At 43.1% G+C, this 27,462-nt stretch overlaps 3 protein-coding genes across 4 annotated transcripts; 1 reads left to right on the top strand and 2 right to left on the bottom strand.

Annotated features, from left to right (window-relative positions):
• Nucleotides 1-4,097: 4,097 nt before the first annotated feature.
• On the top strand, nt 4,098-8,753 carry akr1a1a (aldo-keto reductase family 1, member A1a (aldehyde reductase)). The gene is made up of 10 exons (XM_048984757.1): nt 4,098-4,256; nt 4,666-4,791; nt 5,475-5,565; nt 6,140-6,259; nt 6,370-6,521; nt 6,603-6,798; nt 7,046-7,245; nt 7,534-7,606; nt 8,092-8,178; nt 8,372-8,753. Exons 3-10 carry the CDS (start codon nt 5,482-5,484, stop codon nt 8,432-8,434), a joined length of 975 nt encoding a protein of 324 aa, XP_048840714.1. The 5' UTR covers nt 4,098-4,256; nt 4,666-4,791; nt 5,475-5,481; the 3' UTR covers nt 8,435-8,753.
• Nucleotides 8,754-9,801: 1,048 nt separating this feature from the next.
• Nucleotides 9,802-19,656, bottom strand: LOC125713547 (valosin containing protein). The gene is made up of 17 exons (XM_048984754.1): nt 19,485-19,656; nt 17,350-17,461; nt 16,719-16,891; nt 16,457-16,599; nt 15,902-16,032; nt 15,636-15,767; nt 15,442-15,544; nt 15,200-15,333; nt 14,956-15,091; nt 14,556-14,668; nt 12,966-13,130; nt 12,676-12,798; nt 12,237-12,449; nt 11,396-11,704; nt 11,148-11,303; nt 10,519-10,673; nt 9,802-10,339 (listed from the first exon to the last, which is right to left on the bottom strand). Exons 1-17 carry the CDS (start codon nt 19,499-19,501, stop codon nt 10,234-10,236), a joined length of 2,421 nt encoding a protein of 806 aa, XP_048840711.1. The 5' UTR covers nt 19,502-19,656; the 3' UTR covers nt 9,802-10,233.
• A 1,025-nt stretch (nt 19,657-20,681) lies between these two features.
• On the bottom strand, nt 20,682-26,242 carry fancg (FA complementation group G). 2 transcript variants are annotated; one of them, XM_048984755.1, is made up of 14 exons: nt 25,983-26,242; nt 25,664-25,751; nt 25,449-25,574; nt 25,007-25,194; nt 24,392-24,524; nt 23,645-23,775; nt 23,288-23,434; nt 23,017-23,177; nt 22,853-22,919; nt 22,310-22,665; nt 22,069-22,109; nt 21,819-21,980; nt 21,303-21,432; nt 20,682-21,073 (listed from the first exon to the last, which is right to left on the bottom strand). In XM_048984755.1, the coding sequence occupies exons 1-14, from the start codon at nt 26,046-26,048 to the stop codon at nt 20,968-20,970; spliced, it is 1,902 nt and encodes a 633-aa protein (XP_048840712.1). In that variant the 5' UTR covers nt 26,049-26,242; the 3' UTR covers nt 20,682-20,967. The 2 variants fall into 2 exon arrangements, 1 of the variants encoding a protein (XP_048840712.1); XR_007383632.1 differs by lacking the exon at nt 20,682-21,073 and having other exon boundaries at nt 22,088-22,109.
• Nucleotides 26,243-27,462: the final 1,220 nt, after the last annotated feature.

Here is a 27,462-nt window from a genome sequence, read left to right as displayed (position 1 = left end):
AGATAGGTCACACGCATCACAAGTATGCACGCACACGCATAATACGCAGTACAGCACACATCAATTTTATTAATATTCCTCATGAATATGCATGTTAAACTGACACAAACACTGTAGGTTGTTCCACAAACACTAAGAGTCATTCCTAAACCTGCCTTATTCACTGTTTCAAAATATTCTCAAGCTTTAAAAACATAAAAAAACATATCAAGTGAGCTTAGCTCTCTGTCCTGTTCAAATATGTCACAAAGAAAATTGTCTGACAAAGTGTTTACTGAGTGTGTGTCCAGGAGTGTGTCAGAGTGATGCGCTTTGAAACGACACCCTGGCAGCAACACAAGTAAGTATTCCAGTGTCAACAGTTTTACTGACTCTTCGGTTTTAAATTCGCAATAAGATATACTCTGTTTTGATATTTTTACATGTTTTTATAAGATGCTCTAGCCTGTCTTGCCCATCGGAGCCACTGTTTGGAAGCAAGATTCATGAAGGGCGTGTTGAGGAACTGCCAGCAACCATAAAGTTTCAGAACATAAAAGGACGTCACAAATTCCTGACCCTCTCACCTGTCAGGTATTTGCTGCATGACTGGGTTCACGCACTAGGCAATCCTTCCAGGAATCACTTTGCTGATGTCAGAAGAAAGTGAAGTATGAATATTTGCCAAATTATGAGTAAACATCAAATCCCTAGATCCATTGAGGCCCATTGTATGTATATAGTAGAACACACACTTTACTCTTTACTCATGACACTTTTTAATGACTAATTGTATATAGATAAAATGTTTTAGACATAACACATAACAGTATGGAAAGGGCTGGTGTATTATTCAGCAAGCTTATCACAAATCCAGGGCCACTTGCTGGAGCAGAACTGCCATGTTCACCTTCAGCTAGTATCATCGGAAGCTGCTCCACAGTAAGGCCACTCCATTGTGCCCCCTAGGGCCAGAGAAGGGCCACTGCACCAGTGACAGTCCCACAACTGTGTGCCGGCAGTTACTTCTTAGATCAAAGCCAGTTGAGGAAAAGCAGACGTCCTTTGAAGGTCATTTGACTGTGACAGGACCTGTCAGACCAGGGAGAATGAGCGAAGCCAAAGACACTGACACTGATGCGGCAAAAGTTTAACGGCGACAGCATGAACGTTCGCAGCCGCAGTTAGACATCACGATAACGTCACACTCAGTCCTGCTGTGATAACAAATCCACTGCACTGTGACTCTTCTTTGACCCTTGGCAAGCTCCAGCAGAGAATCGCCAGTGTAGCGGGACATATTCCACCCCCCTGCTCTGGATGTTGAAGAGCACAACCTAACGGTTTCCACTTGTACACCTCTGTACACTGTTGGTTGTTTCCCAAACCGTTCAGTCTAGAGGAATGCCGGTCTTCCTAGACCCTGTGCCAGTTTTCCCTCGAGAGACACGCAGCAGGAAGCTGACAGCGAACGCTGCACGTTTCTACTGGAATGTGGGCAGCTGCTTCACGGGGGAAGATACCGGACACGTTTGCACCTCGGCGGCTCGCCTGGATCGCGCCGCCCTGGCGTTTGCGGGCAGACTATCGCAGCGTTCCGCCAGATCTGTGCCCAGTCACACGCCTGCCAGCTACTCCCTCCCTGGGGTCACACTCTGGTTCGCCAGGCGGTGTGGGCCAATCTTCCGAAAGCTCGATGCATGTTTTCACAAAGAGGAAGAAGCCTAACCTTCCAGGTGCAGTGCTAAATAAACCAATGCATTAAGCCTGCTTGTCATTACATTTTGGAACTGGACCAAACATGGGGCTTGTATTTTTAAAAGTAAAAGTTCAGAATGGAAGAGAGAGTGTACCAAGAAGGTGCACAAACCAGAATATCCAGATTTATGAATGGGTAAAAATGTATACATAGACGTGGCAGCTCATAGTGGCCGCATTGCTTATAGTGTAGTGTGAGTACTGACACATGATTGGCAGGCCGAGCTGTGATGCGTGACTCTCCTGAGCCCTGGACAGCCAATAGCCAGCCACTCAGTCTATTGGCCACCAGCAAAGAACAAAAAGACTGCCAATGGGTACCGAAACCACAACTGTTAAGGACCCACCCCCCACCAACCAACGCTACTGGTAGGAGGAAGTTTAAACATTGTGAAGACGTCTGGTCCTAGCGTAAACTTAAATAAATCTCCATACTTGTAAGCTGTCCTGTAACTACAGATTTCCTTAAGTCTATCTGCAGTTTAAATGGGCTGTGCTGTGTAAACGTCATTTTATTGGGTTTTTGGAATTCTTTGAACTGAAACAAGCCCCTGTGACATGTCATGAATAAATGTGACCCCCCCTCCCCTCACACACCATCTAAGGCACAAGGCTGGTGCCCAGCTCTGCCCCCACCAGGTCTGGGGGCCTCACACACACCCAGTGGAGGGCTTGTTTTTGCCCTCAGAGCTCAGCAGATCCTGAGAAAGAAACCCTTAAACCTGCTAAGACTGCTTAGCTAATTAATTCCTGTCTCCTTGCCCCTATATTTCCATGGTTACCAGTTGCTTTTTTCAGGTCACTCTTGGAGATGTTCCTATTGGTCCAGTGAAAAGCACTTCTAAAAACACGATTTCATGGATGATTCTGGATTAATGCTGTCAGGAACGTGACACACAGCCAAAAAGAAGAGAGTTGTTGAATTCCTCACTGACAGTAGCATGGAGATCAGGGATGGGGACTGTGTGGAGGCTCAGTGCTGCCCTCAGGTGACAGTGTATGTATTTGTTATAAGTTATAAGTTATATAGTGTGACTGGTGACGGGCTAGCATCCTGTCTGGAGCGTTCCCTGGCTTCTGGGTAAGTGCTGGTTGACTGACTACTGAAGATGCATGTAAATATAGTGCCTCTCTACTGCCATCTAGAGGTGAATAGCTGAGGTTCAGTTTCATTTCAGAAGACAGCTTTGGAGAAAGGCAACATTGAGGTTTTATGCATAGTTCTTGCATTTCATGTTTTCAGAAGAGTGCAATACATAATTCAATATAAAAATTCTCTGAAGCAGTGACTTTGCCAGCTCAACGTACCAGCAAACTTATAAAACATTTCTTAGAAAGTGCCACTGTCTCTGCTGGAAGGGACATCTGGGTGCGTCCACAGCTCAGTGTCCACCGGGGGGGCGGGTGGGGGAGGGGGCAGGTTACCAGGGACACAGTCACCAACGGAAACATCACTTACGGGATCTGAACTTATCAGCTGTGCATGTTTATTGGGTCAGATTATTTTTTTCCTGTTTTGTTTGTCGTGGAAAAGAGTTTGTTTATTTTCGAGAAGAGAATCTTTGTTCACTGAAATCATTAAAGTTCAAACACATCAGACTGAGGAAATAATGCAAATCTACAACTATAAAATATAACAAAAATGTCAACGATAATTGCAGCAAGAAAACTGACTCTGGACTGAAGAAGATTAGCTGGTTATATAGTTAACAAGTTGGACAGCAATTTCAATAACACTATGATAATGTGTCAAAACCCAATTCCAGTGCATAAACATTTGGCCTATCTTGTTTATGAATTCACTTTAACTTGGCTGCATAGATGTTGGGCATTTTATGTCAACAATATACAGTTGAAATCTTGAAGTGTTTTTGGCAACATTTGTATGGAGTTGTTGATTACGCAAACATTAATTTATCGATATTATCAATCAACAATGTCTAACAAACTATAAATACCCCCCCCCCCACCACCACCCAAGGAGAATTGGTCCCCCCAGTCCAACTTGAGGGCCTCAACCAACGATGGATTGACACACAGGGTAGCAGATGGTGTTAGTGATGGACGTTGGTGATGATGCTGATGTTGGATGTTGGTGATGAGGCTATTGATTTATGTTTGGTGATGAGATTAATGTTGGATGGACCAGCACACCCAGGTGTGGAAATATCTACAAGACAGACACAAATAAAAGCTGAAATCCAGTCAGTGAGGAACAGAAAATAGCATGAAACCCACCACAAATATCAAAAACAAATGAAATCACAAATCAGTTTTATGCAAGGGGCATTCACATGTACCATTCCCCCACTTTTGGATTTCTGAACCCCACTTAACATTCAGCATCTTCCTGGGCTTGAAGCCGCATTATAGCTCTTCACTGTTAACGTGTGTCTCATGGGGTTGCGTTTAACTTTTGGACTTTCTGCATGGATAGACCAAGACTTCGACCTCTGCCTGTTAGTCATTAAAACTGCAGTGGAGACCAGAACTGACTGAAAATAAAAGCTTTACAAAAGGTAAGAACATATTCAGAACTTCATGCTATCTTATCTTATTCTTGTCAGTATGTTTTAAAAGCCAGTCCCTTTGTACGTCGTGTTATCGTAGGTGGATACTAACTTTGGTGGGCGGGTATCGAGAAACCTAAGGAAACGACGTATTTAAAAGGGAACAAAGTCTCTGTTTACTGACCTAAAGTGACTTGAACTCAATTGTAAATTGAAATAAGTGCACAAAATATAGAATGGCGTTAAAACATTAATTATGAAATGGTTAAATGTCGAGGCACTGAAATATATGTTTCTTACTCTCCTTAATTTATTGTTGATAGTGAGTAATATAGACAAACTATATATACAGCTGTGGAAAGAATTAAGAGACCACTCTATGTTTTTAAACACTTCTGAATTTTAAATCCTTGTTTAGTCGTGGTTCTGCAGGCTGAAGGCTACGCTGAGCTGCAGGGTGCTTCCAGGTTCAACATTTCTAAGACAGCAGGACACAAGAACAAGGTGAAGCAGGAGACACTGGGAACGACCAGAAAGCAGCCAGGTAGAGGGCAGAAGCGACTTTCTATTGCCAGTAAATGACCGTTAACTTATCAGACAGGTCTACCTCAAGTGACTTTCTAAAGGAATGGGCAACATTAAGTGCAGTGCACTGCTTGGACAAGTTCGTCAGGGTCCTAGAAGCAGGACTGAAGTCCTATGAAGTAAGGAAGAAGCCCTTCATTAATGAGGAATAGGGAAGAACCAGGCTGGAATTTGCAAAACATTTATATATTTTTCACACACGCATACCCATAAACTGAGAAATTAGTGAGACAAAAAATTGCGCTGTGGTCTCAAAATATTTTTCCATGGCTGTATGCAATTTATATTTGAGGTTCAGGTCATTTAACGTAACGACCTGTAGTAGCTGCAGAAATAGTTATTTAAAAAATAACAGGATATCATTAATATTGCATGAATGTAGTCAATTCAATTGGAAGTGTGAGTCTCAGTGGGGAGTGTTAGTCTTGTGCAGTGGTCACCATGGTGTTCACCACAAGGGCCAAGTAGCTCACAGGGAGCCCATCAGTAATTCCTTTTAGAAATTGGTTCAGTGATGTTTTTTATCGTTGCACACCCACTTTACCCAACAACTTTTACCATCACCGCCCTGGATGATTGTTCCTCTTTAAATATTGTGTCATTCTCCGAGCTGGTTTTCATGTTTGCACTTTTCCATCCAAGGCTAACCATGAGCTGCACCCACGTCACTTTGTCTACAGGACAGATGATCCCCAGTGTGGGTCTGGGCACCTGGAAAAGCATCCCAGCACAGGTCAGGGAGAACCTATATTACATGAATGTCAACACAGGTTTTATTGAACGCGGGCAACAGATCACACAGAGGGTTTGGAGCTGGACAGGAGTCCCAGGAAAGACCTTGCTGAGCAAGCACTTAACCTGAACTGCTCCAGAAAAACATCTGGCTATATATGGGAGAAAACTGGGTGCCATTTTGGAAAAATGTGCCAACCGAATAGCAGCTGTATAGAGAATGAGTGAAATCAGGAGAGAAACTCCAGACGAGGATAGATTTTTTTTTTGAGATGAGACCACCTAAGTCAGGCTAGGTACTGAGAAGTAAATTCAAATTCACTCAGTCCACATGTAATCCAGTGATGAACTTTCATTAAATTTCCAAAACTCACCAAATCCCTGGAAATGGTACGTAATGCGAATCCCATTCACATGTCCTGTGGACCGCTTTAGTTTGGGAAATTTGCTCTTCATATGTGATGGATCCACATTGGATAACATGTGTGTCCATAGTGCGGAATTATAGCAGTGGACAACCTGGGGCTCCCCCTGCTGGTAGGATGCAGGACGCAACCTGTGGTCTCCCTTTGCAGGTAAAGCAAGCAATCTTGGCAGCTCTGGATAGCGGCTACAGGCACATTGACTGTGCAGCCGCCTACGGCAATGAAGAAAATGTGGGGGAGGCTCTCAGGGAGAGAGTTGGACCTGGCAAGGTAAAGCCAGAACTTCTCACACCTCACTGTTTAGGCACAGTCACCTTGATTTTCTTTCTCTTCACTGTCCTCAGTAGATAGTGTATATAACCCACAACTGTACTCATCAGAGCCTCAAGCGGGAGGAGCTGTTCCTGACCTCCAAGCTGTGGAACACCCAGCACCACCCTGACGACGTGGAAGCGGCCTGCAGAAGGAGTCTCACCCACCTGGGAGTCTCCTACCTGGACCTCTACCTCATGCACTGGCCAATGGCCTTCGAGTGAGTGTCCCGTCACACTTATGTCCATCCTCAAGGTAATGCTGCAGAACAAAATATGCACCCCAGGATGTATGATTTCAGGAGGGGCTCTGTGATGATGCCATCTAATGCAGATGGTAGCATTCGTTATGCGGACACTCACTACATAGACACCTGGAAGGCGATGGAGATGCTGGTAGACCAGGGGCTAGTGAAGGCCATTGGAATGTCTAACTTCAATGCCAGACAAACTGATCTCATTCTCAGCATCGCAAGACACAAGCCGGCTGTAAATCAGGTAGGTTTTATTGTTTATTTTCAAAACAGGAGCAGAAACCACGGTAGTACAGTGCCAGGACGTAGCCACCCATGCTAAAATAAGTGACCTCATCACCAGTGTTGGAGACCAGGGCACAATCCTGACCCCAGAAAGCAGCTACAATTGTTTACTTCTGAAAGATATAATGCTTGTATGGACAGCATGTAGACCGGCGCATCTCCTGCTTCTCTTAAAACTCAACTTGAGCTCTTGACATCTTCTGAAGGTGGAATGCCACCCATTCCTGACCCAGCAGCAGCTGCTGACTCACTGCAGGGACCGGGGGGTGGCGGTGGTTGCCTACAGCCCCCTGGGCTCCCCTAACCGACCGTGGGCCTCCCCCGGGGAGCCTGCGCTGATGGAAGACCTCCGCATTATAGACATCGCACGCCGATACGGAAAGACCGCTGCCCAAATCATCATCAGGTGAACTGCCTGAAGCCACCGGCCGGATTTCAAATGAGCCCACACACACACAATGCAAACATCTATTTTAAAGCTAATAAATAAATAAAAGACTCGGCTTATGGGGGTGACTTGATGGCATTGCCAGCTAACAGAAGAGAGCAATGGGGGAATTTTTATATGGGGTTTCTGGGTATTTCCAAAAACAGCAGGAAACGCTGCAGAGAGAGCAGTACCTTCGACAATGTTTCCTGATCTCACGATACATATATTGAAGCTTACAGACTTATATGGTTGGATATATCGCAGGTGGCATGTGCAGAGAGGAATCATCTGCATCCCCAAAAGCGTCACCCCTGCGAGAATTCAGCAAAACCTGCAGGTTCAGTAGCACACTGATCAATCTATCACATGTTGAGGTCTTTGAAACAGACTAAGTTCATAAGTATTTCTGTTTATCGTTAAACTCAAACAAGATGGATAGCGCTGAGGGCTAATACACTTTTCTCTGGGAAGCTACTATAAAATGTGGGAAAGATGTCAAGTCATTTCCACTGGAAGCTATTATCCATTACAATTTATCTATGATTAAAAATGTCAGACGTAACTTATTTTCTCTCTTTATAGCTGATAAGTGCATACAGCTACATTCTTATAGGTTCTGGCTAAACAATTAAAAATTCACTTAAAAGTTCTCTGATTAGGCTTATCGGATAGAGACGTTATCGATCATTTTTGTTGCAAGTAATCCGAGTAGAACTGTTACTTAAGTTGTTACAGTTTTGAAAGATGCACTTCCATTTATATAGAGCTCGTTTTGTGCTTTGAACATCTATGAACTCATCAGCTCCGTTGTAAAAATTACAGGTATTCGACTTCCAGCTGACAGATGAAGACATGAAACTCATTGAATCCTTCAACCGAAATGAGAGGTTTATACCACCAACAGTGGAGGCAAGTGCTACAATATTTTTGACCTTCACACTTAAAAAAAATATTTGCTATAGCTGAAATAAATGATACAAGAAACAGTTTTTCCATGATAAATACAGTTAACTGCTTCATGCAGGATACGTGCTGCCCTGTTTAAAAACAATTGTGGTTTGAAAAACAGGAAGCAGATATGTGGTTTCTGTTCTTTTTACAGAAAGGAGGGAAAAAATACAGAGATGGACTGCATCCTCACTTTCCCTTCCACGACCCCTACTGAAGACCATCTATCCCAGCAAAACCAAGATGTAATTATAAGGCTGCTGCCTTTACCTCTGCCTGAGACTACTGCACAGACCGGAACAAGCCCGCAGATCTTTTTGGAAATATTTGAAAATCGACACTGTAAAATCATCCACACGTTCTAACCTTTATTTACCAAGGAAAATTAGCGATTTTTACTCCAGTATTTAAGCAATTCATAGATTCAGGAGGGAAATAAATAGCACCAAATCAAATGCAAGTAGAGCATATGGACGCGGACGGCACCTTCACATGCAAGCGGCTGTATGGCTTTATTAAAATTAGTGCACCATGAACATACCCTTCCTAACCACTTTTCTTGGAGGTTGAAAAACATCAGATTATGCTAAAAACTTACACATCTATCCCTGCTTAATCATTTTCAAAAATCATTTAGTATTAGTCATGTTCAAACCCTTTATCGCCCTGAAGACTGAAAATTAATAAAAACACTATTCAAACTGAGGTTCATTAAACATAACATCTGATGCACCAGCAATGCATACTACCTCCTGATATTTTAAAAACTGCAGTATCGGCATGTATTTCATTTACTTGCTGCCTCGCTAAACCAAGAGCATGGCAGTGAGATACAGTAACACGGTCCCATGCCCAATCACCCCCGCTTTTAAGGAGACCAAAGGGCCCCAGCCATGCCCCAGACCACCGCCCCCCCCCAGCTCCCAAAGGCAGCCAACATCCTATATAGCATGCGTCCAACTTCAGTGAACTTTAACGGCATCAGGAAGGGGCACAGCCCCATTTATTACTGTTCTTGTAATCAAAGGGCAGTTATGCAGTGACATTTCAGGTGCTACTAAACCAAAGCTACCCTAAACCTGGACCACATGGGCGGTGGAAACTTCAAATGTCAAACAAAGGCGGCATAACTGGAATTCTCAGATATGACAGCACTTGGCACTCAAAGCTGAACAGACTTGATGAGGGGGAAACAGTCCAGAAGCAAGAGAGAGTGAGTACGTGACGTCCAACTCCAAGAGAGAGAGATACTAATATGAACTTCATTTTGAGGTCAAACTGCCAGGTGCTGGTAGATGCTCAGTGTAGTTTTAGGACCCATTTGGAACTTTTTTTTAATTTTTTTTTTTTATTGCTTTTGGTCAGACGCCTGAAAAGTAGCTGCTACTCTCACAGGTCTCATCTACTCTTCAGGAATTAATACTACAGTATCACTGCGCAAAAAAAAAAAAAAGTTACTGGTTTATAAATAACAGCAACAAAAAGGTTTCGGAGATGAGAGTTGCCGGTTTTTGGTGGAAAATACCCAGTTGCTACATAGATTTCAGTGTGGTTGCAATACTAATACGACACAATGGTCTTAGACACTATGACAACTTAATTTATTTCTCAAACCTGTAATACATTATGCAGTGCTTCCATAAAAAACGTCATCAGCAGGTTCCTTTCTGCTCTTACTTGCTATTTGCTGAGCCCATTACTACAACTGCACACCAAATGCTGTAAATTTAAGGTCAAAGCCACTACTTTGCACATGTAACCACACATTATGTCCATCCCCTGTGAGCCAATGACCAGTGCTGCCAGGAAGATCCCTTTACAAACCAGAACAAGGACAAACAGAAGGCTACATGCTTTCTCCGAAGCAGAAGGGGAGAAAAATTGGTACATTTTAAAAAATAAACACTTCAGAAGCATAAAGTCTGTAAATATGGAATTTTGTTGGTAGGTTTTGTACATTTCTGCCCAAGTTGGATGGATTGATTTGAAGCACCGTGAGGATGCCTGCCACCCAGTTTAACCATAGAGGTCGTCATCGTTGTCCTCGTTGAAGATGTTGCCCCCACTGCCACCAGTAGAGCCCTGGCTTGGTCCACTTCCACCTTGGTTACTGGACGGAAACCTAATTTGGGGTGGGGGAGGGGGGACAAACAAGGACTAAACTTCTAGAACTCAGGCACCGATTTTTTGAATTATGAGAACACTCTTCAAGAAGAGCATTTCAAACAATGACAATATGGAGCATCAGGTACCATGTAGCAGAAGGGGTGATGTTTCCAGGCTGGACCCTGGGCTTCTTACCTGAAGCTGCCAAAGCCCCTGCTCTGCTGCAGTGTCTGAGCGAACATCTCATATTTGCGGATGTCGTTGTCGCTGACAGAGCGGCGGGCAAAACGCATGGCCTCTTCGAAGTGGTCTTTGCGAATCTCAGGAACCGGGTCGTCTTCCTCAACCTCCTGTGAGAATGAGAGCCGAGCTGCCGTTTCGTATCTGCTATGCAATTTCAGCCATCCATCCATTTCCCAAACCACTTATCCTTGTAGGTCGCGGGGGGGGGGGGGGGGGGGGGAGCTATGGACACAAGGTGGGGAACAACTCTATGGGCACACTCACACACCAGTCTCTCACACATGCACACCTATGGGCAATTTAACTCCAATTAGCCTCAGCATGTTTTTGGACTGTGGGGGGGAAGCCGGAGTACCCGGAGGAAACCCCACGACTACATGGGGAGAACATGCAAACTCTGCACACATGTGACCGAGCCGGAGACTCGAACCTGGTCCCAAAGGTGTGAGGCAACATTGCCAACCAGCACACCACCATGCTGCTCCTGCAATTTGAGCCACGTGAATTTTTACAATCCCTATGCAAAATTCGCACACTGATTGTAACTAAAGCGACTGATGGCTAGGTGCCAGGATGCTCACCATGGCTGAAGGGTTGGTCTGCCTCTCGCGCTCCCGCCTGATTTCATTCTCTATGGACTCCCTGATGGCCAGCTTGCAGGCTCGCTGGCAGATCTCCGTCAAGTCAGCTCCAGAGAAGCCATTGGTCATCTTGGCCAGGAAGTCCAAATCAACATCCTACACCAAATATATCAGCAATAATAAACATCTGAAACTGGTATAAACAGACATTTAAAGCAAAGGAGCTCATGTTGGCAGTGAGACCTTGCCTTTGAGATGGGAGACTTCCTGAGGTTGGCTTTAAGAATGGCCATGCGGGACTTCTCATCTGGCAGGGGAATGTAGATGAGCTGGTCGAGTCGGCCAGGTCGGAGAATGGCGGGGTCAATGATGTCTGGCCTGTTGGTGGCGCCAATGATGAAGACGTTCTTCTTGCTCGACATGCCGTCCATCTCAGTCAGGATCTGGTTGATGACCCTGTCGGCAGCCCCGCCGCCATCGCCCACATTTCCACCACGGGCCTTCGCGATGGAGTCGAGCTCATCGAAGAAGAGCACACACGGTGCGGCCTGACGGGCCTGTCAACAGAATACAGCTTGTTTAATATCAGACTAATAATTATCTCCCCACCAAAATCACCAGGATGCATGTTTTTTCATAGTGAATTTACAGTTACTTCCAGAAAAAGTTTACAACACAAAAAACCTGTATATAGCTGGGGACACATACTGAATATTATTAATAGTGGTGAATGTGAAGTACTGATTATTTACACTCAAGATCAAAGCTTCCATTTTTATTTGCCCAAAGATACATTTTGTATGAACATTTCACCATGCGCCCAACACTTGTCAAATGCATAATGTACAGTAATTTTAACCTAATACTTGAATTCAAAAGAGGTTTGAATTGAGCCAGCAATTTTTAAAATACCTAATCGAATTGCTGAGTACCAAGATCACACCTATTCATAACTATTTTCCACAAACTCAGATCAAAAGTAATCTTACAATTCAGGCTATTTGACTTGATCAAATTAGTTGTTTAGATAAGAGTCCACAAGCTATAGTTTAATAAAAATTTCATCGATATTACATAAGCCACTCAGACCTTATCGAAGATCTCCCGCACGTTGGCTTCAGATTCACCAAACCACATGGTCAGCAGCTCCGGACCTTTAATGGAAATGAAGTTCGCCTGACATTCGTTGGCAATAGCCTTTGCCAGAAGCGTTTTACCACAGCCAGGTGGTCCGTAGAACAGAACCCCTTTGGATGGGGTCATGCCAAACTTCAAGAATTTGTCTGGGTGCTCCACTGGATACTATAAGAACAAGATGTTCCACAAGTTTAGCAAATATGCAAACAATATGGGTCACAGAACCCAACGTTTCTTCTATGATGACCGCATTCGCTGGGCATTGATTGGCAGCTCAGCCTAGCTGCATTTCTGCCTAGTTGGCTCCTTTGCATGTATTACGAGCCTCACTTGAACACCGCTTTGGGCAAAAATTTCTGATAATTGCAAAACAAAAAATGACATCATTTACCTGAACAAGTTCCTGCAGTTCTCGCTTCACATCTTCAAGTCCACCAATGTCATCCCAGGTGATGTTGGGTACCTCCACCACCGTCTCCCGGAGGGCTGAGGGATTACTCTGGCTAAGTGCCCACTAAAACAAGGGATGAGGAACAGGTCAAATTTATCAACTGCAAAAGGGAACCCGCTGTGATGAGAAACCATAAACAACCATTTCAGACGGAGAACGCAATTTCGTATGAATCCATCTTGGTCAACGAATGGAGTTCTGTTCCATATTTTCATGGGATACGCCCTCACCCTAAAGTCATCCATGGTGACAGCCAAGGAGTTCATGACTTCAGCATCAATGGTCTCATCCTCCAGGTCAATGAGGTCCATCTTCTTCCTGATGGCCTGGAGGGCCGCTTCTGAGCACAGGGCTGCCAGGTCAGCACCCACATGGCCATGAGTCTCATTAGCAACCTGGAACAGCACATTTAACAAATAAGCCGAGAACTTCCTCACATTCCTCTGCAATGAGAAATTAAAGTTCAAACTCAGATGTACTAAAAAGTTAATTATCAGAGGTGCACGATCTGATATTTAGGATCAGTATTGGCACCGATCCACAAGTATCAGATGGATCACGGATCCAGCCATACGTGACCGATCCATGTCTGATACCGTCTGTAAAAAGACAGCTCCTATTTCTTGTTAAATCAATTTGTATGATCACACAACAGATCTTTCCCATGTACATGTGTTTTTTTGCGACAAAGCCGAAAGCTAAGACGCCACAACTTCCACCTGCTGTGACATCATGTGCATACCCTTTGTTGTAGGAGAATCATAAGAACATCAGATAAAAGGGTGGCAATTTAAGTATTTCACGCTTGAAACAACTAGTAACACAGCAATTTGCCATATTCGTTAAGCTTTGAAAGATGGAAATTGCAATGGGTGACTTGGGATTTGTTAGCTTGGGCCATTTGGCAAACTCGCTGCAGCTTGTAATGGACGAGGGGCTGTGCTCGCAGCGAAGTGCAAGTGATGCTGTTGCCGGCGGGAGAAAAATTCCGGGGCATTTTAAGCATTTGCCACTTGCATATTACTCGCTTGGAAGATACTTAACGGAACTGCAAACGCTTGAAAAACACTTAAAGGGTGTATACCCTTTAGACAGAATAGAGACAGAATAGTATGTTATGTACGTTTCTAGTAGCCTAATTAAAAAAATGTTTGCCAAAAAAGCTTTAAAACTAGTAAATACAAATAAAGAGCTCAGGTATTAGATCAGTACTCATATCAGCTGATACCCTCTGTTCAGGTGTCGGTATTGGTACTGAAAAAGTGAGATTGGTGCAGCTCTGATTGATTGTATTGCGATCAGTATCTGTTTCAGTAGATATTTATAAGAATCATATTAGCACTGATCGGCCCGTGCCAATTAATTATAGCTAAAAGAAACGAAAAAGGGTTTGCGCATACTAGGGTTAAACAGCAATGACATTTCAGAATTTAAGGAGCTCTACAGAAACACTTGCACTGATTCAAAGCTTCCATATATAAAACATACCATAAGCATTAAAGCTGACAGGAAACATCTGATTACGGAACACAAAACTGAGTCAACATGCAAAGTTGCAGCAAGCTTAAGCACCGGATTCTTCAATGAGTCAAGGGAAAAAAAATTTTTTTTTTAAATCACAGGAATGGCTATTTCAATGCAAGGAACAGGCATCCTAAAAGGATGTGTTCATCAAGACCGTCTAGGGATATTACTCGATGTCAGTAAAAAAAAATAAAAAATAAAAAATCAATGAACTTTCACCAAAAGAAAACCTGCGTATATGATGAGACAGCAACTCCACCCCATATTTAAATGGCATTAGGCCTCGTTACACAGACCTGCTCGAGATCAACATCATCAGCAAGCTTCATGTTCTTGGTGTGAATCTGGAGGATTTCAAGACGCCCGGTAGCATCCGGAATGCCAATGTCCACTTCCCTGTCAAAACGGCCTGGACAAGACAATCTTGGGGTTTAAATAGGGCGGCAAATTCACCTCAAAAGCTCATATCTATGCCTACAGTCCTGCTACCAGTAGCTGTACTACCAAACCAGCAAATATTTCAGATAGCTAGACGGCTAACATTTTTAGCTATTAAGGATCCTGATGCCTTTTTGGCCTAAATTGGCTTTTGTATATATAATTCATCATCATCATCATCATCATCATCTTCATAATGCACTGGCAATGTAGCCCAACAGATCTTCACCCAGTATTTATGAGGCAGCAAAAACATACCAAATCGCCTGAGTGCAGGGTCGATGCTGTTGGGCCTGTTGGTGGCGGCCATGACAATGACGTGTGCCCTCTGCTTCAGCCCGTCCATCAAAGTCAGCAGCTGAGAGACAATGCGCCTCTCCACCTCTCCGTGAGTCTGCGGGAGATCAACACGATTGTGTAACCAGATCTATTCAAGGCCCAGCACTCCAGTTTCAGTATTACCCATCACCCGGGTCCTTCATGAAGGACTCCTTCCACTCACCTTCTCTCTTTTTGGTGCAATAGCATCCAGCTCATCGATGAAGATTATGGCAGGGGCATTTTTCTCAGCCTCTTCAAACGCCTTTCTCAAATTGCTCTCAGATTCGCCAGCAAGTTTACTCATAATCTCAGGCCCTAATGTCCAGTGACAAAACATGCAAATTAAAAATTATGAAATTTAAAAATAAAAACATTATGCCAGCCAGCTTTTGGCATATGCTACGTTTACAGATTTCCCCTCACCATTTATAAGGAAGAAAAAAGCTCCAGTCTCATTTGCAACAGCCCGGGCAATAAGAGTCTTCCCAGTTCCCGGAGGCCCATACAGCAGGATACCACGCGGGGGCTAGAAAAAGATCACGGATTTTGTGAGACATACCCCTGGTATTTAACCACTCTGGTCAACTGCCACACCGAACAGAAGACACGTCACCCACCTTGACACCGATGGCCTTAAAGAGAGCAGGATGACGCAGGGGCAATTCCACCATCTCCTTAATTTGAGCCAGCTGCTTCCTCACACCCCCAATGTCATCATAGCCGACTTCATTGAGGGATTCTTCCTCATCCTAGATCCACAAAAATGCAGCTTGTTTTGTGTACCCACACACCATGCACATTTTCAGCTCTAGGCGGCTGCTATTCTACAGTTTGTCAGAAAAAGGACAGATGAGAAATGCTTTGGCCTCCCTGCCCAACCCACCTCTCGTTTGATGGGCTCTCCCTCGCAGTGGATGACTGTGTCTGGGGCCACAATACAGTATGGGCTGGGGTCCGTTTCCACCACCTTGAACTCGACAGCTCGCATCCCACCTCTTACCAGGAAAATATCACCTGTGAAAGCAGGGACAGCTACTTATGGCAAAAAGCACAAAAGGTAACACAACAGGACAATTCTTTCAGGACCCACCCTGCAGAACAATCATCAGGGGTTTTCCCCATGCCATGACAAAAATCTGGTGTCCCATTCAGTATCTGAGATGTCCCTCCCCCCCTCAAGTGATGCCTACAGACCATCTTTGGATAGCTATTGTTAGACAGCATTTATTTATGTAATCAAAAAAACAATATGCTTAAGGTTTGTATGAGTCAAGGCCGAGTACCGCATCAGAAAAGGCTAACAATGAAACCACACTGATCTTTTCAGCACTCAAGGACACAAAGTGAAATCAAGTCAAAATAACTTGGAGGGAGCTCACAATTCTTCACAGAAAATAAGTATCATTCGAACCTAAGATAATCAGCATTTTCACATTACCTTTCCTGATCGGCCTATAGGCTTCCAAAAAGTATGGCTTTAGGTAAACCTCAAACAGGTTGCCTGTGATGCCCTCCACTGTGTCATCGATGGGTAGAACATGAATGCGCTTTCCATACTTCACATCCGGACAGGGCTGAATGCTGTAGCAGGACAGCGAGCATTAACATTCCAAAGGTGTGAATGTTAGATAAGTTCTCCATCATCTCTAGACCACATTCAAGAGAGAAACCAAAAGCGGAGGTGGAGAGCAGCCGTTTACCTTATAACATCACCCAGGCGAACCCTGAGGTTGTTGCGGACAACTCTGTTCATGCGCACTTTCTCATCAGAGCAGGTGTCGTCAGAAAGCACGATGCACACAGTCTCCCTCCTCTTCTTCCCCTTCAGCAGCACTGTGTCCCCTCTGAAGAGCTGCAGCTCGTCCATCTTAGCCTGCCATCAGATTAAGACATTAAGTACTGCTACACTGAGGGGTGTGCCACATTAGAGCAAACAGATTCACTGGCCCCTAGATTCTTGGTGTTCAATCTGAGCAAAGTGAGAACAGACAGTTATTCTCAGCACAACTGATTTACTTGGCTGAGATGTTTAAAAATATCCATTCACAGTTCATTTTAAAATGTGGTTGTAGGTTATAAAACAAAATCTATGCCCCAGAGACACAAGACTATTTCACTTTCACAATTGCAAATTTGTTTTGTTTTGTACAGGAAATGGGGAGGATTTCTGCCAGATGGGTTTCCAGTCCAGTTATTACTAGAGGAACTTCTTAAAATGCTTTGAATGGAGCCTCTGGAGCCTCAGAAATGAAAGGATTGAGACTGGCAGCCAGACCCAGTACAGGCATTCCTGAGTGAGATGCTCCAAAAGCTGCTCAAACGATCACACACCTGGGAGAGGGAGACCACACTGTTGTCCTCATTTATGGACTCATCAACAATCAGCCGATTGGGTCTGTTCTTCTGCTTTAAAATTGCAGTGGAAAGATCATCATTCTTGGATCTGTTAAAAATAAAAAGGGAAGCATTTAAGAATATTTTTGTTATACAAAAGCTTTCTGCACAGAGGACCAAGCAGACAAGTTTAAAGCAATAGTTCACCTAGGATTTAAAACTGACCATCTCTGTCAACATATTTTTTGCATTTCGATAAAGACAAAACCAACATTAGAGTTCTACTCTGTATTTGACATGAACTACTAGCTAGGGTGTTTTTTTCCTTTAATAAAATGATTCTATAACATAAATGTCTAACTTCTCCCATGTTCTTTTTGCCATAGTAATACATAAATGTGGAAGGTGGGAAGAATAAGCAACTATAATGTATCCTTTGCTTCTTTCAACACTTGCCGACAGATTTGTATCCACCTCAAATCCACATCACTTCAGGTAAGCAAAAGAGGTTACACTAAATCTAGTGGACTTATTCACTTGGAAGACGGTTTAGCTAAACAGTGTTAACAGGTAATCTACATTACACATTATTTACATTCCTGTGCAAATGCATCTCACCTATCACTACACTTCTGCTCAGTAGTACACAACTACTTTGTAAATATTTGGGGGTAGGGACAACATCTAATGTGCTTATTGCAAAAAATGATGAGTCATTTTCAAACTTTAGGATATACTGACACCAATCAATAAGTAGTCAATCACTATTGAATATATACAATTTATCAGTCATTTTGGCATTGAAGACTACCCTAGTTTAAATGCGTTTGCATTAATCATACCTTTCTAATAGCACTTTTCCTAGTTATGGGGCTGTTGTGTTCCTCAAGTGGGTAGATCACTGATTTGGTAAACAAATTACATGCCGCTCAGACAGATCAGGCCCAATGACACAGCATGAAAAACATGCAGCGTAAAATGATCTACTTAAAAATAAAAAACAACTACGGGAAATCTAATAAAGCAGAAATATGCGTATTATGATGAAAACCCGGGTTTTAGGGGGCAAGCCAGGGACGAGCCATGATAAAGCTGGCCAGGCGGTGACTGGGCCACAGAGACAGGTGATGGGCTAGCCAGATGTCTTTTAAAGACATCAAAGGGGGGGGGGATTCTTCTCTATTCAACGATATACCAGAATATCCCCGTCCGTTTCATTTAACAAGTCACAGGATAACATTACGACTGCCATTACCTAACTGGGTAACGAGCTACGCTATTTGCACCGGTGTCCCTCGTGGAAGCCCGTTACCGTTCGTTCTGCGCGTGCTCCCTCTGAGTTCTGCGCATGCTCACTGCGCATTCGATCAACCGTCACTAGGAAACCTTTAATTCTTTTAATATTTTAACTTTCAAAAGGGCAAAATCTTTAATTTAAACGTGTCACCTATTTATTAAACGTGTAATCTGTGTTCTTGGTTTTATAATAAGGGAGGTAAGTACTGGATGCCGGAGCCGGTAGAATATACTGCTGAAACAGGGGAACAACTCAGCACTTCGTGAAACGGGCGACCGACGTACCTATTAAATGTACTTTAAAACTGGCATTTTAAATAACTTGCACTAAACACCGAAACAGATGTTTCACGCCCATGTTTGGTAGAAGTTGGTAAATAAGCAGAAAAAAACCCCTCAATTTCAGGTTAAACTCGATAGGCCAAAGCCCTGCCAGACAGAAACACGCGTTTATTTTTCCCAGAATATCAGAAATAAAATTTTTTAAATGTTTTATCTTTTCTCGAATAAAACTAAAGATCCAATTGCACTAGTTATCTAGACTACTTAAGCCTCTTTGATACACATACAAGGCAGTGATTAGCAGAATTTAGCTAGTTGCCTTTTAATTCTAGCTTTTCGCTATCAATAGCAAGTAAGACCAATTTTTAATACTACGTTACACACAAATTTAATCGGTATATTAATTATAGTAAAAACTATCGAGAGTGTTGGTAAATTTCCCACTCGCCGGGTACATTAGCGACGACGGTGATGATTCATTAAAAATGTCACGGCTGAAAAAACTGGAAAATACGGCTTCCATCACGGTGACTGTCTGACTAGAGCATACTTACTCTCCTCCTGAAGCCATTCTGCTTCTTCTTTGCCGTTTACAGCAGGCTGTGGATTTGTTTCGGTTTTTTAACGTTTTATCTTAGTACTTTGTTATCCTCCGTTAGCCTTTCTTTCAACTTCCTCCTCAGCAACTAATTCCAAGGCCGCTCTGTTCCCTCACCTCGAAGATGTAGAGAAACTATGAGCAGACGCAGGGCTTGGGGACCCGCCAATCAGAATATTATTCTCGCTGTCTTTTGCCTAGCAACTGGTTTTGTAATTGGTCGCAACCGAAAAATACACGCCTGATGACCAATGGGATGATTAACAGTAAGGTCGCAGAAACCCATGCTGTAGCCGAACGTTTTTGCTCTTATAGGTCGGCGTAAGCGACATGGCCACTCTTAATTGGTTTAGCAACTTGTCAGTATGACTTGTTATATGGGTCAAATTCACCCTGAAGCGCACGGGAACTGTATTGTGTCATTGTACACTCGGTATCAGTCAAGCGAAGCAGGACTAGAGACTGAAATGGATAATTTAGAGGGTGATCCATAGAGAAATACTCCCTTTCTGACAGATAGGTCCATCCATTTAAATTATTTGATGTAGCCAAATAATTTAATACAATATGTATAAAATTGTGTAATTTAAGTATTTTGGATTATTTGTAACTTTTTAATTAGCAATGCATTCTTACGGTTTCATACACTAAAGACAATAACGCAGGGTTTATGACATTGTTGGACAATAACCTTAACTTCTTAAAATCACCTTGTGTTGAACTTTACAAATGATTTGTTAATAAGAATTATTATGCATAAAATTGTCATTAAAATGTCTTGGCAACCTGGAAAAACTTCCTGGTAAAAAAAAAACACCTATATGCTTCCTATAAGTCATTATTAACCTCAAAACACTACAGTAGGAACTAGATGCCTTAAAATGACTAATCTGGGAAAGAAAATTTAAGCACATTTCCTTGCTCTTACACCGTTCCGTTTTTGACTGAGATGGAAAAAACCCTGATTAATGGAACGTTTCAGTTAGTAAGGCTGCATAAAAATATTACAATAGCAAAACCCTCACGCATTAAAATACTTAGTAACCTCCATGGACATCGGAGATTAAACAGGATAACTACCAGATCAACTATACCAAGATAAAGTCAGCTTTGTGGTCTTGAAAATCTGTGGTGTAAAACATTCATGGCTAACTGTTGGAAAATATTCCATATTTATGCACCAAGATAAACCTTTAGACAAAAGTTAACACACAAAAGGTGTGCACTGTTGCTATAAATAAAAACAAACTGCAATTTAAGTGATATATATACACAACCGCACAGTGTAATATAAGGTTACCAATGTACAGCTATTTAGTCTTTCTGCTTTACTCTTTACTTCCAGACTTTCTCCTATTGCTATAATGAATTTCTCACACATTCATATAATTAAAATAAGCTGTAATAACAGATCCAGATGTTTTCCAAGAAGGTCCGAGTCACACTTCAGCTTCACTGCCAAGTTTCATTTTCTTCAGGCTCTCGGAATCTGCCTGCATCTTCTCCTGAAGGTAGGACTGTAAATGCAGGAAAACTGCAGCATTCCTGCAAACGGCATTACCGTAATGTCGGTAACAGAGTTCACGGCTGTGTTGTTCAAAACCCGATACACTTATACAAGACAAAATATGGCTAAAATAGCGAATTGCATAGGCCTAATGATGAGCTGAATATCACATAACAAACAACGGGATTCAGACTATTAATAAAGCAAAAGCCAGTAATGAAATGATTGTGACCATTATCTACTGTTTATAGCAGTGAGACTCCGCACCTTGAGCAGTTTGGCACTAGTTCAGGCACCTGACTGGTTCTCCGGGTGCTTTTCCAGAAGGTGGTGGCTTCTTCTTCACGCCCCATTTTCCAAAGAACCTGTGTCAGCAAGAGCTCCACCACTTCAGTCCCTGTGAGTACAGGGAGAACAGCAGCCTCTGGCTTCAGATCAACACCTCAAAAGTCAGTCAATTTATTATAGTGTTACTAAGAAATGAATATAAAATGTCAATTATGGCAGCTGAAAAGCAAGTGTGTGTAAGTATTCTGGGGGTATCGAGTGGCTCAGCAGGTTAGGGCGATCGGAAAGTCAGTCAGTGATCCGGCGATCGGAAGGTTACTGCTTCAAATCCCACGGCTGACAGACAGACGCCGCCGTTGGGCCCTTGAGCGAGGCTCCTAACCTCGTTTGCTCCATATGCGTGTCCGTGCATCTCATGGAGAGCAAGATGAGAAACAAGGAGAAATGAAGCGCCGCCATTGCATTCTAATCTCAGCCTTCAAAGTCCCACCATACCTGGAGAAGCCTGAAGACTGAGTTGGAAATCCTGCAAAGCTGCGCCTTCCTGCTTCCTGTCCATAAACCCGACGCCGCGGCTAGCTAGCGCCAGAGCCTTCAGCCTCTGTAAATCTGCCACCTTACTCGCAGCACTGTCTCCAGGGTCTCGATGCTGCCACTCTGAGACACACACGGTGGTTTGTTACATCCGACTGAATTTGATGGCGGTAATGATCAAAACGGAGAAACGCTCCGGACTGACGCTGACCTTCGTTTTTAAGACGCACCTTCACCAGGAGATTGATGGATCTGAAATATCCAAAATAATAAAGTCCAAACGGAAGCAGCGTTAGCATTTTTACATAAACTACGAAGAAGTGAGGGTTAGAAACCTGAGTTTATACCACTTTTAGCTAATTTACCAAGTAATAAAAATAGCCATTATGTCATGTCCCAGGAGCCAGAACCACAAGCCTTCTGAAAGCATCAGAGTACCATGGAAGCCTTACCTAGTTAAAGCAGTTATCTCTCCCTTACTCTCCTTCATCCAGCCGTAGGCCTGGCCCTCTATGAGGAAAGCAGCCCCCGCCCAAAAGACGTAGTTCAGCCTTTCCTCTGCCTTTCCACTCTTTGCAAACAGCCCCCTCATCTCAGGAGAGAATGGCGCCAAAGAGCCACCGTCCTGCTCAGTCCTATGGGGCATTTCCAACACAAGTCTGTCCGGGATGAGATCCGCAGTTTTCATAATGACTTCTTCACAGACTGTTATGGAATCCCAGTATCTCTCGGCCTTGAGGAGGGTGACTGCAGCCTCCAGGTAGATATCAGGCACTCTGGGCAGCCTTGAGTTGGCATCTGTGTTTACCTAAAATATTCATACAGAAAACTTAACAGAGGCCTAATAAATGTTCAATAAATGTTTAACATGTAATTGAGTACTTCTAGAACCATCACAATCTACATGCCAAAATTAGTGATTAATTTATGAGCACATTATTTAAAAAGTACATTAAAAGAGTTACATTTAATAAAAAGGCTAAAGAGAATGTTACCAATTGTTTTAGGTCGCACTGCAATGTAGCCAGGAGGTCAAGATAGTTTTCTGCTGCCTCCGAAATCCTAAAGGAAGTACATTTATACAGCAACCGTAAATTATAATATGAAGATTCAGAGGGATATTACCGAAGTGAAGTATCTCTGAATATCAGACAGTCACCTTCCGCAATGCAGACACCTGTGTGCCAGGGTGTGCTGTATCTCAAGTAGGGAAGGCATCGCGAAGACCGAGTCACATGCTGGGCCGCCCAGCAGCATATCCGGGGTAAGCAGAGGCACCCAGGTGCTGGATGGATCACACGAAACCGGCGAGAGGGCGGCCTGCACACAATAGGACAGGAGAGTCCGCCCGCCACAAGGGCGTCACGTTACACGGCCCACGGGGGAACGCCCAGGCATCCAGATGGGCTTAAGCGTGAGGAATCGCTTACGGTGCAAAGGAGACGGAGCATCTCGATTTCAGCTGGGCCATTCTCCAGTTGCCTGTGTAGCAGGGAGCCCTGGTAGAGGACGGTCCGTGAGCAGGCGCCCATCTCCAGTGCTCTCCTGTAACACTGCAGGGAGCTCTGAGGTCTGCCCTGTGAACAGGAAGCGTCAAGCACTGAGCCAGATGGACATGAAGGCTGAAGGTCGATCCTATGTGGACAGCACACCCAAATACTCAATGAAAAACACTGTTTTATACGGTATTACCTATAGCGAAACATCCATCAAAGCAGCATGTAATGATGGAGGATTAAAAAAAAGATTAGAAATATCATGTAAAGAGTTAATGCAGTGGCCCTCACCAGCCTGGCCAAACAGATGCCAGTCAGCATGTGGATCTCTGCCAGGAGTGACGTGGGAGCGGGCAGCATGGAGGCATCCTGAAGGATCTGGACAGCCTCTGAGTCTTTGTCCTCTTTCATCTTTCCTACACCTGAAAGATGAGGACACTGAGACCTGACAGAATCCAAGAGTCATGAGGTTTTGACGCCATGATTTCCAATGCAGCCTATTTCCATTGGGCAGAGGTTAGAAAATAAACAAATTATTTGCAATACAGGCAGTTCTCGACTGACAGAAGAAATCCACTTCGCAAACCTCCGCATAAGTCAAATTTCAGCCGAGCCGGATTTACTTTCCCATGCCATTCACGATGCCTTGTAGGCAGGCAAAAACAGACTAATAATACATGCTAAAGAATGCATATTACACAAATGAAAGTGTACATTTCAGACACAGGTTGCCTTTCTGTGTTAATGCTCCCATACGCTCTGCGTAACTCGGATCAAGTTGGTTATAAGATAAACCTTTACTGTCATTGTCACTTGAACAACGAAATTGAAAATTCAATCGACTCAATGTGAAGCACAAGAGTAATAAAAAATATACTAAAAATATACAAATTGCACTGAATATACAAATTACTGCCCATACATGATAAGTGTTCATCTTGAGGGGAATTTGCCATTTATATATCGCTCTACTACAGCAGAGAGGCACCTTGTAGGTGACACCGGTCTTGGAGAACAACAAAGAAAACAGGTAATGACCTCGTGTGACAACAGTGCAGATGTGAGCCAGCTCCTTCAACGCCATGGGGGCCATTATTAGCAGAAGGGAGGGGTTCTCTTCAGGGCTAACCTGGATGTTTTGAATTACTGGAGACAGTGACGTGATCCCATCCTGAAAGGCAGAGAATCTTGAGATAACCAATAAAATGCAAGGTGGCTGTCCCAGGAGCCTATTAGACCAGTGTTTCCCAACCCAGTCCTCGGGGAACCCCGGAGAGTCCACGTTTTCGCTTCCTCCCTGCTCCCAGCCAATCAGGAACACCGAATACCTGGTCCAGGCACACTGGGAGCTGGGAGGGAGCAAAAACGTGGACTGTCCGGGATTCCCCAAGGACTGGGTTGGGAAACACTGCATTAGACCCTAAACCAGATGCATATTTAAGGTTTTCCTTTTGAGTCTGGAACGTTTGGATTTATGGTGCATTTGTTTTGGAAGAACTGACTAGAGAGAATCTAGATCCTAAAGCTGTAAGCTGTCATCAGAAAGTTGGATTCTAAAGGGTGATCATTCAGCTACATGCCTGAATAACTGATTTAATACAAGCTGCCTGGAACAAACACAAAGTAATGCTGCCCATCACCCCACTATCATACCTGAGAGTCTGGCAGAAGCAGCTTCTGGATACTGTCCAGCTGTTGTGTAGACAGCCATAGGGTCCACTGCACACACAGGAGCGCATGGGTGCTGGGGAGGAGCTTGGGGCTCTGGAACTTCTCCAGAAACTCATGCCAGAGCAGCAGAAGGTCTGAACTGGGGGGCTGACATCCAAAGGCTTCCAAAACTTTGGAAAAGTGTGCCACAAAATAAAAGACTGTACTTGGCGATCTAATTATGAATAACTGATAGCTTTATACCAACCAAGGTTTAAGTAGCACACACCATGACTTAACTAGACATTTGTTTAAATATATTCAATGAGAACATATAAAAGGCACAGAATGTTTGACTTAGTTTGTGGTTAATTAATAATATAATACTATATTACTTGCCTCGTCGAGTAAAGTTTAACCAAAAGCTGGGTATCAGCGTTAATACCTCTAATGATCCCTTGGGTCAGTAAGTCTCCCGCTTCACCAAACTTTGAGAGGCTCAGTGAAAACAGCAAAGTATTGTAAAGCACCGTCAGTTCAAGCTCAAGGCTCGCAGCGACACACGGAGCTCCTGCAAAAGGCGAAAAGGGCCGATAGACTGCATGTGGACACACGCCCGTGCCAAGACACATACAGCCCTGACATTTCCCCCCGACGTACCTTGTACTATGTGAAGCAGGCTGCACAGTTCGTTGTAGTACTGACGGCGTACATCTTGTCCATTTGCATTATGTTTTCTCTCTGCGCACTAAGACATAAACAAAACTCTTAAAATGACTAATTATTAATCTGCTTTAAAACAACCTTTTCAACCCGTTAATACAGCTGGATATTTCACTGAAGCGACTCAAAATAAACACTCTTCCCGGGACTTAACGTCTTGAACCACTACGCCACCTATCGAGAGCAAATCGCAGTCGCTAACTACAGTACAAAAAAATGCTGTTCGGTAGTGTACCAAAGAGGACCATTCAAGTACCTTCCACTTTCTGACAATGTCGTCGTTTTGTTCAGTCCAAATGACCAGGCAATCGCTCGGGGACATTCTACGCCTCACAGAGTTTCTTTCACAAGCGAAATAAACATGACGTCAAATACATACAAGTATACTGCTGGTAAGAACCATAATCAAAGAATCCCTAAAATAAGGGTAGTTTTAAACAACCCTTCCAGTAAGACTCCAGAACATCTTTCGACAAGACAGATTCATAACTCGGAAAAAGCGGCATTTGAGTTCGAAAGAAGTACTTCCGGTGACGCAAGGAGCTACAATTTTCAAAATAAAAGCTTGAAAGTATACGAAGTTACATACTTGTTTTAAATTGTACCACACACACACGTTTAGTTATATATTCCAGCTTGTGACCATAAACTGTATGGGTTAAGTAAACTTCTCGTTGTTAGGCCTAACAGAGGTTTTAAAAAGATATTTAGTTATCTCTTTCAATCCATGTATTTGTCAAATGTTTTGTTATTCCGTTCATCTAATTATTTCATTTTAATATTTTAATAATTTGAATTAAAACATGTTATCTGCAGGTTGCTTTATATTCGTGAAATATTCAACCTACAAGAGAGATACAAACGTACAAATGAATACAAACCAGAAATGAAAACGCCGAATGATGTTCAGCCCTGGGAAAGGCTGAAAAACAACCATGTTGTTAAAAGTCATATTCAGCTGCAGATCCAGCCAGGATGGATTCAAATTTTTATGTAAGGTGGTGGCAGTTTTCACAAAGCGAAATTGATGCTAGCTAGAACTGATTCCCTCTTTTTGTAGGTCTATTGTAATTTCCTGTTGGTGGTTATGGCCCAAATTATGTTGAAGCGTAGAATCCAAAATTACGTAACCGATTACACCAACTGCACATTAATTAAAACCGGAGGGTCGGAGCGGCAAGCTAATCTTCCCTTCTGATTGATTCTAAACAGTTTGTTTTATAAGCCAACTTGCAGAAATAACCGGATTCTGACACTCGTAGCTGAGCTGCTTTTATTCTTTAATGACGAGCAGGCAGAATGCAGCGAACGTCCAGCCTGCTTCCGGTCATTCTGAACTGTAATGTATAAAGGCAGCAGGTTTACATAAGAGAAAACTAAAAAAACAAACGCAGAAAGAAAAACACAGTGAATTGTAATCACACTATGGGTGCGCATAACGTATAATGTAAACTTATTTTATATACATGTATAAATCTGGATAAAAACGTGACAGTCTGGAACTGTGTTTTATTTTTACATAAAGATTTCTGACATTTCTGCTTCAGTTTGATTATTGACATATGCGGCCAATCCCAGAATGCAAACAGATACTGCAGCCTGCTAATGTTATATGCAAGTGTTTGTCAAATGTGGCCTTCTCTATTTATTATAATGACTTATATGAAGGTCACATCACATTTAGGAACCATTAATGCAGAAATCCATATAATTCCAAAGGGTTCACAAACTTTTTC

This window comes from Brienomyrus brachyistius, chromosome 2, assembly GCF_023856365.1.
Source record: "Brienomyrus brachyistius isolate T26 chromosome 2, BBRACH_0.4, whole genome shotgun sequence".
Lineage (NCBI taxonomy): Eukaryota > Metazoa > Chordata > Actinopteri > Osteoglossiformes > Mormyridae > Brienomyrus > Brienomyrus brachyistius.
Note: the sequence above shows the minus strand (reverse complement) of the source record. Positions and strands in the feature narration are given on the sequence as shown.